The 14,833-nt window shown below is 43.7% G+C and overlaps 1 protein-coding gene across 3 annotated transcripts; it reads left to right on the forward strand.

Moving 5' to 3' along the window:
* The first annotated feature begins 415 nt into the window (after positions 1–415).
* rbis (ribosomal biogenesis factor) lies at positions 416–4,710 on the forward strand. 3 transcript variants are annotated; one of them, XR_013207334.1, is made up of 4 exons: positions 416–802; positions 896–1,012; positions 1,189–1,317; positions 1,518–3,491. XR_013207334.1 is itself a non-coding variant. In XM_077245171.1 (3 exons), the coding sequence occupies exons 1-3, from the start codon at positions 692–694 to the stop codon at positions 1,255–1,257; spliced, it is 297 nt and encodes a 98-aa protein (XP_077101286.1). In that variant the 5' UTR covers positions 441–691; the 3' UTR covers positions 1,258–1,357. The 3 variants fall into 3 exon arrangements, 1 of the variants encoding a protein (XP_077101286.1); XR_013207335.1 differs by lacking the exon at positions 1,518–3,491 and adding an exon at positions 3,589–4,710 and having other exon boundaries at positions 441–802; XM_077245171.1 differs by lacking the exon at positions 1,518–3,491 and having other exon boundaries at positions 441–802; positions 1,189–1,357.
* The last annotated feature ends 10,123 nt before the right edge of the window (positions 4,711–14,833 follow it).

Here is a 14,833-nt window from a genome sequence, read left to right on the forward strand (position 1 = left end):
TATAAAATAAATGCACAAATGTATCCTTTTGATTGAGGTCCAATTAAAAAAAAATTAAGTAGTCTAAATGTCTAAACCAAATATATGTTTACGTGTTTTTATAGGCCTAGATTATATGCTACATATAGGCCTGTGTGTACATTTTCATGAACAATAAACAATAAATGTAAATTACTTTATAGACATTTTAGAAATTGTAATATATTATCTGATCTATCTGAATCTACCACACAACTTATATGCAGTCTTATGGCTGAGCCTGCCTGAGAGTTTTCTAACCCATTCACGAATGCAGATTTTAAAAGCTGAACTGACAAATAAAGTGTAATTTCACAGTACTATGTTCCAATAGCCTACTTTAATTTCGGTCTTCTCACGTACTCTCCACATCTCTAGATGGCGCTAATGAACATTTACACTGACGGGAGAGCACAGAAGCCACAGCACACACACACACGTGTAGGACAGAGCTGGTGACATAGGGCTGGTGATAGTTGAAACTGCGTATATGGAATAGATGCGACGTTTTTATATGTAGTTGAATTTGTGTCTTTAGATTCGTTTACTTGCAAATCTAGTCATATATTGGTACCCGTCTGCTGTTTATATTTGGACCTCTTATTTAACTGGGATTTAGACGGCTTTTTTGAGTTGAGGATTCATCAGAAAGTCTACAGGCTTCAAGATAAACATGGCCAAAAATAAACAGAGAGGCAAAAAACAGCAGAATGTATTTCAGGTTGCGAACAAACAGTCAAAACCCAAGACCAAAGCGAAACCTGTGAAGACTTCCCTGAAACATGTAAGTTCATGTTTTGTTTACATTATTAATGTGTCTTTAGGACTGGTCAGTTTTGAGATTTTTGCGTTGAATATGTTGACATTCTCCCCCTAGATAAACACTGTGAGGAATGAAAAAGTGGAGAGCTTAAATCAAATGTTCACAGAAGTACAGCAAGATGTACGAAATATATCAAAACCTACAACTAATGAACCCAAAAAAGGACAGAAGGTGTGTACAGTTTTATTCAGCTGTATAAAATTGGTATGTTTCTATACACTTTTGTAAAGTGTGCTGGTGTTGTGTTTCTTAATGTCACGTGCCTGTTTTATCCTAATTTAATGACATGTTTATTTTAATGGCTGTTTGTAGATTATATAAGATCTCATGTAAACTGTATATTTCAGGTGGTCAGAGAAGCTCCACAGGAAGCTGTCAATGTGGATGGTGCTGCACAGCTTTTCTCTCAACTCTAGAAAAACATTTTTACATACAGAAAATGGACTCTGGACTAATCAGAGACACTTTATATGCCTGTAAGTCATCAATGTCATTTATTAAATTATAATACTAGCAGTCTTATTCTGTATGTGAATCGCACAGCCATGCTTAATTCTCTCTCTCTCTCTCTCTCTCTCTCTCTCTCTCTCTCTCTCTCTCTCTCTCTCTCTCTCTCTCTCTATATATATATATATATATATATATATATATATATATATATATATATATATATTAGTAAGTTTTCCCAGTGCACTAAGTTTTGGGAGTTCAATATTGTCTTTGCTTGCTGGAGCATAAAGAACAAAGTCATTAAAGACTGAATATCAATCAGAGCTGTTTTGTAACAGTTGTTTTTTCTGTTGTATTGAGTCAGCTGTAACAGGCTTTATATATTCTTCGGATCGATGTTTGAACCTGTGACCCACTTGCAAGAGGGATGGCCACTCGAGTTGCTGGCATTTAGAACATTAGCTGGTGTTTTATTTGAATTAGAGGTCAGGCTTTTTTAAGTTCTCAGCATTTCGGAGCTTCATTGTGAATTGGCTTACTAGTCAGCTAGTTCAGCAATCAATTCTGTCATCTTTCCTCTGCCTCAGGATATTTCAAACCTGTTAGCCTATTTCTTCCATCAAACACAAAAGGATAAGGTTTGCAGAAGGGTACGGTTTTACATAAAATGGAGGTGAATTAATTCATTTTTGGGTGAACTTTTCCTTTAATTCCTGTATGCAAAATTTGTCATTTATTGCGCTGACTTTATGATAACAGAAAAATAACATGAGTTTGAGAACCAATTAAACCAATGAGAGACATTTCTTGTGTATGTGTATTATATGTACACTACAATTCTATGGTTTGGGGTAAATAAGAAGTGACAGTAAAGACATTTAGAATGTTACAAAAGATTTCTATTTCAAATAGAATGGGGGTGGTGATGGGGGTGGTGATGGCGCAGTGGATAAGACACATGCCTTTGGTGTGAGAGACCCGGGTTGAATCCACTGTGAGACACCAATGTGTCCCTGAGCAAGACACTTAACCCCTAGTTGCTCCAGAGGCGTGCGACCTCTAACATATACAGCAATTGTAAGTCGCTTTGGATAAAAGCGTCAGCTAAATGAATAAATGTAACTGAAATAAATGTAAATAAGTGCTGTCCTTTTGAACCTTCTATTCTTGAAAGAATCCTGAAAAAAATGTATCACCGTTTCCGCAAAAAATATTAATGAGCACAACTGTTCTCAACATAATAATAATAAGTGTTTCTTGAGCAGCAAATCAGCATACTGTATTTCTAAAGGATAATGTGACACTGAAGACTGGAGGATGATGCATTCAGCTTTGATCATAGGAATAAATTGTAGAATATATTAAAATAGAAAACAGTTATTTTAAATTGTAATATTTCATGGTATTGCACTTTTTAATGTATTTTTGATTAAAAAAAATAAATGCAGCTTTGTGGTGAGCATAAATTACTTTTTTCAAAAATTTCGACCCCAAATATTTGAACAGTAATGTTTTATTTTAACTTTAAGTTTTTGTTTGTGAGAGACTTTCATTTCCTAATGTGGTGCGATAACAGCTCAAGACCACTAGAGGCCACACATTTATTATAAAAGCACTACATCAATAGCAAGACTGACAGATGCTTATTTTTCTCCCATTCACTTAAAATATAACTAAATTATGTTTGAACAAGTATATAATTATTTCTTAATAAACAGGGATTTGAATCTGGAAGTGTTTTGAACTGAATGTGCATCTCTTGTGGACACATTATGAAGCACGCAGTGTCCAAGAGACACAAACATGATAGCTTTACATTATCATCTGTCTGTTTACTGGTATGTACATGCAATATTCTTTCTTTTTTTAGCAGAACATTTGGGTGTTGAAATTCATTCATCCTGTCATTGAAAACTCGGACCCATGAATACAACAAAACATTAGGAAGGAGGAAAAAGTCTTTCTCATAATTATACACTGTAGAGAAATACTTAAATATTAAGCAATAAAATGAGCTTAATATCTATAGGTAGTTTAACAATAGAAAGCACATTATGTACCCCCCCCCCCCCCATAAAAAATGCTATTTTCATCAAAATGTTTTTTTTTTTTTTTTACATTTTCATGAATAATTAAAGTGTAAGCAATATGAGATTTTTGCAAATGTACCTGTCAATAAATGTCACTCTGAAAAATTTCATTTCAATTTCAAAAATGTCATTTTTTTGCCCTAAATATATACATATACATATTCTGTGCTTTGCTTTTTGTGAAACTTGGTTTTTTTTTTTTTTTAGAACAGCTGGAGGTCTTTCATAAGGCTGTGAAAAGCGTAAATATATAATTCATCTGCTAAATCAGCATCATGTCTTCACTACGGTTCTGAAGGAAACAGATGCCGTCTAAGCACCATAACAAACAGTTGTTGAGCACTAGCTGTCCAAATCTTCCTCAAACAGGAAATGGAAATTTGCTCCTAGGTTTGGACAGGATTTAGGTGTGTGTGTGAGATGGTGAAAAAATCCACACAAAAGCGTTTTCTCTACAGCTGTCAAGCATTTCTCTTCTGATCTCCCTGATGCTTCTTTGCAGTGAGATGCACAGCATAAAACTCGAGTCTAACACACTCGAACATGCACACACTCTCCACAGAACTAATGTGCCAGGCGATGCCACCTTAGACTGTTCTTTGGCTCTGTCTCGCATTCATTTGTCACAAACCCACAGATATCATTTCTCCTTCCAGTCGCCTGTTAATGTGGGAAAGGGATTTTTCTGCTCACATAAATGGATCTTTACAACAGACTTTCCTAACCGAAGGGAGCTGTCAGCAATTTGGCATTGCATTAGTGTGGTGAAGCTCTGTATTATCAGCGTCTCTCTGGTAATTTCAGCATTACTGATACTGTCTGATGGAAAGCACTCAGAATTCCACACACACTGCTGCTGTTGCCGTCTGCTAAACCTCCTAGAGTTCTCCAAAACAGGTCAGATCAGCCACAAACTGTGAGGTTGAGATGGTATTGAAGCCGTCCACTGGAAACCAGAGCTGGATAAAGAGTCAATGTTAATTCCTCAGCCGCGCTTTGCTGTGCCCTGCATTGGCAATTATTTGTTCTGTTCTGGTGTGCAGAATAAATGCTTGTATTTATCTCGGGTCAGTTGTGATCCAGCTGCTTATTGGCTAAGATACTTGTAAGACACAGCAATTATACTGTGGGACATTCAGAATGTATTTAAACATTGAACTACTTTTAACTTGAGCGCCTCTGTGTGAATGGCCCCTTAAAAGAAGTATTTTTTAAAAAGAAAAACGAAATGTTTCTTCTGTGGTATCGCTGGAAAACACAAAATGGATCATTTATTTAAGCTTTATTTTTAAGAGGCTAAACAATAAAATACATAAACAGCATTTGAAAGAAGCAAAGCTTTGCAGTGTTATGATTAGTTGAGACAGGCTATTGGTGAATATCGATTGGTTAAGTCATATTTATGAGATTTTAAAAAATCGAAATTATGACATACTAGTCATTGTTTTGACTTATGTCATGCCAAGTCATAATTATGAGGGGGAAAAAAATCTAAATTATGACTTTCTATGTCATAGTTATGACTATGTAAGTTTACTTGGTATGTCATAAAATGCAAAATTATGACATACTAGTCATAGTTTTGACTTGTGTCCATACAAAGTCATAATTATTAGAGGAAAAATCTAAATAATGACTTTCTATGCATAGTTATGACTTTTTAAGTCGACTTGGTTATAGCTATGTCATCATTTTGATGTCATAGCCTAATTATGACTTGCATAAGCATGATTTTCAGGTCAGTACGTCGTTATCGACATAAATATGCTTCAGTTTGCAGTTTATGTTCTCTTACGAGAGGTTCTCTCGTATTGCGTAAGTTTAGCTTACGCTACGGGAAAGATTCATCTTCTCGAGATACTGAAGCCAAAAAATTATCCTTAACTTTGTATTCCTTGTCAACGCAGTGCAGCAGCTAGCAGACCTAGAGCAGGCCATCTCGCGTGCTCATTGGCTGCCCTGCGGGCAACTGCTGCAGCCTACCAGTGAGCCCGGCGTGACGTCGCGCCCAATGAAGGGCGCCCGCGCCTTCATAGCGTCACAGGCCGCCAGAACGGGCGTGGCTTAGCGTATAACACTAGGGGCTGTAGGCTGACTTCCCTGATTTTTCGTCTCTTCAGCGAGCTCTTCGCATCGCTGGATCTGAGAGAAGCCACCGCCGCCGTCGAACAGCGGACAGCCAGCTTAGGAGAGCGCTGAAGAAGCCGGCCGTCTTCGCCACCTTCAGCCATCCGTGCGAGCTACGCTATCCGGCGACGTATCCTTTACCTTGCTAAAACCTATTCTAAAACCTATTCTAAAAGAGCAGCGAGTGTCTTTTTTAGGACACCTCGCACTTCCGGCTGTGAAGCGCTTCCGCTGTCGACCCTGCGGGCTCGACTCGAAGCCTTCAACACCCCCCGCCTCTCCTCACCGACGCGCATCTGCCGCTCACGAGCCTCACTGCCGTCGCATCTGAGAATGAGGCCGAGGGACACGTACGAGCACGCGGCTAGCTCTCTTTACGTTACAAGAGAGCTACCCCGCCCTCGTGTCCCCGTTCGCGCGTCATGCAGAGCCCTCTCGAGCTCTCTGCATGACCCGGACGGGCATCATCTGTGTTACATGTAGGTCCCGTGCCCACTACTCGTGCGCGCGCCCTCGTACAAACACTGTTCCAGTTCTGCTCGACCACCGAGCACGCGGCTAGCTCTCTTTACGTTACAAGAGAGCTACCCCGCCCTCGCGTCCCCGTTCGCGCGTCATGCAGAGCCCTCTCGAGCTCTCTGCATGACCCGGACGGGCTTGCGCGCCGCCGTCGAAATGTCTCGCCATGTCAGTCCCCTTAGATAAGGCTACTGCAGTGGTGTATTTGGCAGCCAACGAGCCGGTAATGCAACCCGCTCGCCTGCACACATCCGCCGTTCTCGCGGCGACCCAGAGAAATCTCAAGTGAGTATAATGTCAGATTAAGAATGTAAGTTACGTGCCCGCTCACGAGCGCTCACGCTTAACTTACTAACAGACACATCGCCTCCGAAAAGACGTGCGTGTTTAAGTTTATTCCCTGTCAGTCCCCTTCAAACAGGCTACTGCAGTGGTTCAATTAGCAGCCAACGAGCCGGTTTGTTGACCCTCTCGCCTGCACACAAACGCCGTTTTCACGGTCCGGCTCATGCCGTCGGTATTGTAAGTGTAATGAAAGTGCCCACGCCCCAGTGTTCACCACTACACATAAGCACTCCGAACCTCGCAGAGCACACTCTCATGAAGCGCAGAAAAGCCGCTCGAGTGTTGAATGTAAGAAATGTGTCCACAAGTCTGTGCCCACTATCTGCCCGCTCTGTTACACGATCAAGAAAGCAGGTTATGAATGTAAGTCTCGTGCCCGCCAGAGTGCGTTCACGCTTGCCAACACAAACCTCCCCCCGGGCTCCGCCCGCGCGTTTAAGTGTTATCACAAAACGCAAGGCATTAATAAAACGCTCCCCATCCAGTATGATCGGGGCGTCAAATACACTTGTAAGCCTAGTGCCCGCGCTCACGCTTACAGGAAGCTTTTCCGCCCGGAGCGCTGCTCGCGCGTCAAAGAGTTGAAAAAGAATGTTCCCCATCCCTTATGATTGGGACATCTCACATAAATCAGCCGGTCTCGGTTTTCAGCGAGCAGCCATTGCCCAGAACCGAGAGCGCGCGCGCCGCGCTTTCGGCTCCGGGTCAGTTTCACAAAAGAAAGCAGGTTATGGATGTAAGTCTCGTGCCCGCCAGAGTGCGTTCACGCTTGCTAACACAAACCTCCCCCCGGGCTCCGCCCACGCGTTTTAAGTGTTATCACAAAACGCAGGGCATTAATAAAACGCTCCCCATCCATTATGATCGGGGCGTCAAATACACTTGTAAGTCTCGTGCCCGCGCTCACGCTTACAGGAAGCTTTTCAGCCCGGAGCGCTGCTCGCGCGTCAAAAAGTAAAAAAAAAAAAAAAAAGAATGTTCCCCATCCCTTATGATTGGGACATCTCATATAAATCAGCCGGTCTCGGCTTTCAGCGAGCAGCCATTGCCCAGAACCGAGAGCGCGCGCGCAGCGCTTTCGGCTCCGGGTCAGTTTCACAAAAGAAAGCAGGTTATGAATGTAAGTCTCGTGCCCGCCTGAGTGCGTTCACGCTTGCTAACACTAACCTCCCCCCGGGCTCCGCCCGCGCGTTTAAGTGTTATCACAAAATGCAGGGCATTAATAAAACGCTTCCCATCCATTATGATCGGGGCATCAAATACACTTGTAAGTCTCGTGCCCGCGCACACGCGCTCACGCTTACAGGAAGCTTTCCCGCCCGGAGCGCTGCTCGCGCGTCAAAAAAATGTCAAAAGACTGTTCCCCATCCCTTATGATTGGGACATCTCACATAAATCAGCCGGTTTCGGCTTTTCAGCGAGCAGCCATTGCCCAGAACCGAGAGCGCGCGCACCGCGCTTTCGGCTCCGGTTCAGTTTCACAAGCCCGCAAATGGCGGCGGTCTGAACCCGGAGGCCATTCGCCCCCTAGCGGCTCACATAGCTGCGTGGGAAACTATCCCAGGGATTTCAGAATGGGTGTTGAGCACAATAAAGCAGGGCTATACACTTCAATTCATTCGCCGTCCCCCGCGCTTTCAAGCCCGGACCGCGACGATAGTGAATGCGGAAGTAGCACACCTACTTCACGCAGAAATAGCAAAGCTGCTGTGCAAAGGGGCTATAGAAAAGGTACCGCCTTCTCTGAGCGAGTCAGGCTTTTACAGCCGATATTTTCTCGTACCCAAGAAGGACGGAGCCTTCAGACCTATCCTAGATCTGAGGCATTTGAACTAAGTGCTTACGAAAAGACCGTTCAAAATGCTTACGACCAGGAAAATCCTCGTGCACGTTCGCCCGAGGGACTGGTTTATTTCTCTAGATCTGAAGGATGCCTATTTTCAGATTCAGATAGTACCCCGTCACAGGCAATTTTTGAGATTCGCCTTCGACGGTCAGGTATATCATTACACCGTCCTGCCGTTCGGCCTGTCCCTGGCACCCTGTACATTTACAAAGTGCATGGACGCGGCGCTCGTGCTGAGAAGTCAGGGGCTGCGAATAATGAACTATCTGGACGATTGGCTGATATTGGCACAGTCAGAGACAGAACTGCTATCTCACAGAACAGTGCTTCTCAGTCATCTGGAAAGCTTGGGTCTCACGGTCAACTGGACCAAGAGCTCATTACTGCCCAGCCAGTCAATTTCCTTTTTAGGAATAGCACTGGACTCGGTGACCATGACGGCTCGTTTATCGACACAGCGCGCGCGCCGTGTTCACAAACTAGCCGCATCTTTCCAGAAGGGCAGCTTTCTCCCTTTGCAAACATTTCAAAGGATGTTGGGCTGTATGGCATCAGCTGCAGCGGTGCTCCAGCTGGGCATACTGCGCATGCGCCCGCTCCAACGCTGGTTGAATGCTCGCGTGTCCCGCCGGGTGTCTGGCGGCCAGAAAATCAGAGTGACTCAGGCCTGCATAGCAGCTCTGCAGCCCTGGTTAGTGGCCGACTGGTACCAGCAGGGAGTAATGATGGGAACCATCTCTTATCGTAAAGTCATCTCGACAGACGCGTCCAACTCGGGTTGGGGCGCACTGTTCGAGGGCAGACCGGCCTTTGGCCAGTGGTCAGACCAGGAGAAGGGTTTTCACATAAACTGTCTGGAAATGATAGCGGTCGAGAACGCACTGAAGTGCTTCCTCCCGTTCATACAGGACCAGCATGTTCTTGTCTGCTCGGACAACATGTCTGTGGTATCCTATGTAAACCGTCAGGGCGGTGTCAGATCCAGAAATCTCTGCAATCTGACGGAACGCCTCCTTATTTGGTCTCAGATGCACCTGCGCTCGCTGAGGGCGGCGCATGTGCCTGGCCATTTGAACGACGGCCCAGACAAACTGTCCAGGGACAATGTTCCCCCAGGGGAATGGTCCCTGCACCCCAAACGGTCCAGAAACTGTGGCGCCTATTCGGCAGAGCGGAAGTCATTGGGAAGACACGAGTTGGCCATCCGCTTCCTTAGAGGAGCTAGAAGGATGAATCCGCCGCGCCCCCCGTCGGTTCCCATGTGGGATCTTTCATTGGTCCTCGAGGCCCTGAAAGCTTTTCCATTTGAACCACTAGACACCGTGGGGTTGAAATATCTATCACTGAAAACCGTCTTTCTGACTGCACTGTCGTCAGTAAAACGTGTAGGGGACCTGCATGTGCTGTCTGTCAGCGCGTCGTGTCTTGAGTTCGGACCGAATGACTCTAAAGTCATCCTCAGACCTAGACATGGCTATGTCCCTAAAGTGATGGGCACTCCATTCAGTGCGCAAGTTATTTCGTTGTCAGCTCTCCCAGCATCTGACAGCGAAGGTGATGTGAATCTCCTCTGCCCTGTCAGAGCGCTGAGGTTTTACATTACGCGCTCCACCTCCTTCAGGCGTTCGGAACAGCTTTTTGTTTCATTTGGTGGGCGCACCAAGGGTCTCGCCTCCTCGAAACAGAGCCTGTCCAGATGGATAGTAGACGCTATAGCGGCCGCTTACGCGTCAAAAGGTCTGCAGTGCCCTCTGGGCATCAGGGCTCATTCCACGAGAGGCGTGGCCTCTTCATGGGCATGGTCCAGTGGAATTTCTATCCATGACATATGTGTAGCGGCGGGCTGGAGCTCCCCGTCTACCTTTGTCAGGTTTTATATCCTAGAAGTTCCTGCCTTGCAGGCTAAACTGTCGTCAGTCTGAAGGAGAGGTGTATTCTGCCCAGATCTTCTGCTCAGATCACTCTCACATGACTCAGCTCTCCTGGTTGAGCTGCACTAAGTAGGGTATTTGCCATGTGCCTATACAGACCGGCGCGCTGCTCTGTATTCCCTATGTGTGCTTATGTACAAGTGATGGCCCGCGTGGCTGGCCACCTTATTTTTTCCACTTATGGGGTTCCCCTGAAAGCTCGGGGTCTCATGTGGATGCTTGGCGCGCACGGCGTTGACAAAGTGTTCCCGTAGCGTAAGCTAAACTTACGCAATACGAGAGAACCTCTCGTAAGAGAACGATACTCGGTTACTAACGTAACCTCGGTTCTCTCTAGAGAGGGAACGAGTATTGCGTAACCGGCCGTGCTTGCGCCACGAGCGACTTCGCTTCAGTCGACGAAAACCAGGGAAGTCAGCCTACATCCCCTAGTGTTATACGCTAAGCCACGCCCGTTCTGGCGGGCTGTGACGCTATGAAGGCGCGGGCGTCCTTCATTGGGCGTGACGTCACGCCGGGCTCACTGGTAGGCTGCAGCAGTTGCCCGCAGGGCAGCCAATGAGCACGCGAGATGGCCTGCTCTAGGTCTGCTAGCTGCTGCACTGCGTTGACAAGGAATACAAAGTTAAGGATAATTTTTTGGCTTCAGTATCTCGAGAAGATGAATCTTTCCCGTAGCGTAAGCTAAACTTATGCAATACTCGTTCCTTCTCTAGAGAGAACCGAGGTTACGTTAGTAACCGAGTATCGTTTTGTTCTTGGAATCGACCATCTGACTTAAAGCGACCAGTCACCGTTTGTTTTGTTGTAGCCTATACATGCAGTTTATGGCAGGTAAATCTGGGGTCTGATACTTATACTACCACAAAAATAAGTGAGGTTACCTCAATTTCAGTCTCTGTTCTCAAACGCTGAGAAAACTACGGACACAGGCTTTCCTCAAGCTTTATGATATAGGCCTACAGAAGTTTCCAAAACTAATCTTAACCGGCCAATTAGAGATTGTTTGAAAAGTCTGATGACTCTCTCTCTCTCTCTGTCTGTGTGTTTTAAGCTCTTAAAGGTCTGAGTGGATCTCGTTTCACACACGAATGACTCACTGCTCACCGCAGACATTCATAATTATAGACAATCTAATGATTAACCCTACGTCCTCACATCAAGTCTCGTTATGCCCTGAATGCCACCAAGATGAAGAAGGTGCCGCCTGTTGTTCACATTACGACTCAAATTGATTTAGCTGCTCCAGAGCTCGTAAAGAAAAGCCTCATTAATCTAGACCAAGGCTGACCTTCAGTGAGTGAGAACTACATGTTCTCCTACGGTTTCGGAAGTTGAATTACAACCTGTACTGGGCACAGTGTTTTTGGTCTTCTAAGAACATTCTGTAATGTAGAGGATTTTAGATTTTATGACTTAGGCTGCAAATGAGTCAATGAGCGTGATCTTGACATGGTGACTAAATTATTGCATTTTGATGTAAGATATTTTTCTTTGTGGGGAAAAAACATGCACTGAAACATACACATGCATTAAGAATAAACTGCATATTGTTATATTTGCAAGATTATATTATTTAGTTACTTGACTTTCTTGCCTTAAAAGGAATTTCATTGGCGTTTCCTATGGAAAAAAAAGTTGATTTGACAGCCCCTATTTTTTATAAAGTTTTTGCATGACCGATGCTTAATCTGGAAGTCAGATAGAACAGCTGTTTTTCTGCTCTGCTTGCACAGCTTGACAGAAAATTGACATTTCCGACAAAGGCTGATGTGGATTTGTGTAGAAAGGACGGAGGCACGTCGATGCTGATTTGACCAGGAATCAGTAATCATAGTGAGTAATCATAGAAGATCAGGACAGCTTCACATACATTCTTCACATTTTCGTTTTGTGCTTTCGTACAAGTCTTGTTGAGAATAATCAAGGAGAGTTGTGCTGTCGCATTATTCCAGCCTTTTCTTCCTCTTCACCAGCTACTTCCCTCTCAGGCAATTTTCCTTCGGCAGTATTGATTACATAAAGACCCTTGATACGTTTGGGTTCATGGCCTGAAGACAGCTAGAAGAAAGTTTGATCCTGGCATCAGCTCAGAATGAGACAGACACTGAGATTCCTCTCACTGCTGTAGCCTGCCCTTCAGTGTGGTAGTGACTTTCACTGTGTTGACCTTATTTTATTTTTTAAAGGAATTACTCTAGCAGATTTTCAAGATTAATTCCATTGAGTTTCTGTTATATGTTTTTTGGGAGAGTTTTTACGAAGAGTGGTGCTTATCCTTATATTTTGAAGCAGGTTCTGTTGTTGTAATTACTTTGTAATTACTAAGTACTTTGTTACTTAGTAACGAAATTACTTTATTTACTTTATATCTGAGTTACTGTATATATGTCTCTTGTGTCCTGCTTACTTCAAGCATTGCATTAAGTTATAGCATGTTAATGGGCATTAGTTATTGTATTGCTGTCAATTGAGTTACTCCATTCTGTCAGGTTTCCACTACACAAGGTGTTTGAGTCTACATCGTAATTTTATGTTAAGAAAACTCTAGTGTAATGTGTAATAAATTCGGTTGTAATTATCAAGAAAAATTTAATTTATTTAATCCATCCCTTTCTTTTGACTTATTAGAGGACATTTAAAAATTTTCAACTAAAAGCCATTTAGTTTTCAACTAAAAACGGAAAACTGTTTATGCGTTTTGGCCATTCATTTATACGACAACAGCGTTTTAGGGGCCTGAAAACTTTTGAAAACAGTTTTTTTGAAAACAATACCGGTCCGTTATTGTCTCCATGTAAAGTACAAAACACAAATTTGGGAAAACTGTGATTTCATGCACATGTGTATTATGTGTTTAGTCTATAGATGCATTGGGCCCTATTTTGCACCCAGCACAATTGACTTTGTACACCGACGCATGTAGCTATCATTCCTATTTTGCACCTGACGCACAGCGGACTTTCCCCTACACAGGCGCATGTCGGTAAATTAGGGAATGAACTTGCGCTCCCGGCGCGGTTCAGCGAAAAGAGGAGGCGTGTTTCAGCGCAAACGTTCCCTGGTGCTATTTTGCAGTTTCAGAAAACAATTGACCCTTCGCTAAGCCACGCCCGAAAACCGCAACTGGCCAATCGTGTCTTAGCAACCGTAACTAGGCGCGGGAGGTCTGGCAAGCTTTCGAGCGAGTGAAACATGCCTAAGCGTTGTGCGTATGGATTGTGCTAATCTGATACCCGGTATCCTAAAAGTTTGGACGGGGGAGTGGAATTTTTTTCCTTCCCGAAAATCTAAAAGCCAAGAGGAGAAATGATGTGCGTGGATCAGCAGTGTGGGAGACCACATTCACAACTACATGTCCACAGGATTAACAAAAACACATATTGCTTGGAAGTTGGAAATAATGACTGTTCTTTGTTCATAATGCATATATTTTAACGTAAAATAAGACGATTAAAGACAAGATGGAGGCTCACTGACATACTTTAAAATATATTTCAGCATTTCGTTAATCGACGGCCTACTAACGTTACCCCTGACTGAGTAACTTTAACCCAATCTGATCGCGGCTCTCGCGGTGTTCGTGTTATTCCACAAAATGTATGGATAAACTGTTTGATATATAATTATTAGATTATTTTCACATTTCACTTACCCTGCTGTGCACGAAAATAGCTGTGTGTTTCCCATTTGAATGGTCAGCGTATGAGGCGGCGGCTGCTTGCGCTGGGACTATAGGCTTTAGCTTCAATTTGAATGAAATTATTCGCTAATTGGTTGCATATTATTTCGTGGATATATCGCTCGAATGCACACTGCAGTCCCCTTTGTCTTGCTCTCTCAGATATTTCACATGTTCGCCAAAAATTACATACACACTGTAATAGACGTGCCAGACACGAAAGCTTGACAGGCGTAGCAACAGTAACTAGGGAGTAATTTTTGGCGAACATGTGAAATATCTGAGAGAGCAAGACAAAAGGGACTGCAGAAGGGTATGGATTCGAGGGATATATCCACAACATAATAATGCAACCGATTAGAGAATTATTTAGTAAAAATTGAAGCTAAAGCCTAGGCTATAGTCGCAGCAGCCGTCGCCTCATAGGCGGACCATTCAAATGGGAAACACACAAATTGAGGAACAGCTATGTTCGTGCACAGCAGGGTAAGTGAAATGTGAAACTAATCTAATAATTATAAATCAAACAGTTTATCCACCATAAATCTTGTGGAATAACACTAACAACGGGAGAGCGGCGATCGGATCGGGTTAAAGTTACTCAGTCAGGGGTAACTTATAGGCCGTCGATTAACAAAATGTTGAAATATATTTTAAAGTATGTCAGTGAGCCTCCGTCTTGTCTTTACACCTTTTTACTTTTTACTAATTATTTCCAACTTCCAAGCAATAGGTGTTTTTGTTAATCCTGTCGACATTTAGTTGTGAATAGGTCTCCACACTGCTTGATCCACGCCCGTCATTTCTCACCTTGGCTTTTAGATTTTCGGGAAGGAAAACATTCCACTCCCCTGTCCAAACTTTTAGGATACCGGATATCAGCATTGCACAATCCATACGCACAACGCTTCAGCATGTTTCCCTCGCTCGAAAGCTTGCCAGACCTCCCGCGCCTAGTTACGGTTGCTAAGACATGATTGGCCAGTGGCGGTTTTCGGGCGT

This window comes from Siphateles boraxobius, unplaced genomic scaffold (genome assembly GCF_051911475.1).
Source record: "Siphateles boraxobius isolate OS27281-9 unplaced genomic scaffold, OSU_SipBor_1 26, whole genome shotgun sequence".
Taxonomy (NCBI): Eukaryota; Metazoa; Chordata; class Actinopteri; order Cypriniformes; family Leuciscidae; genus Siphateles; species Siphateles boraxobius.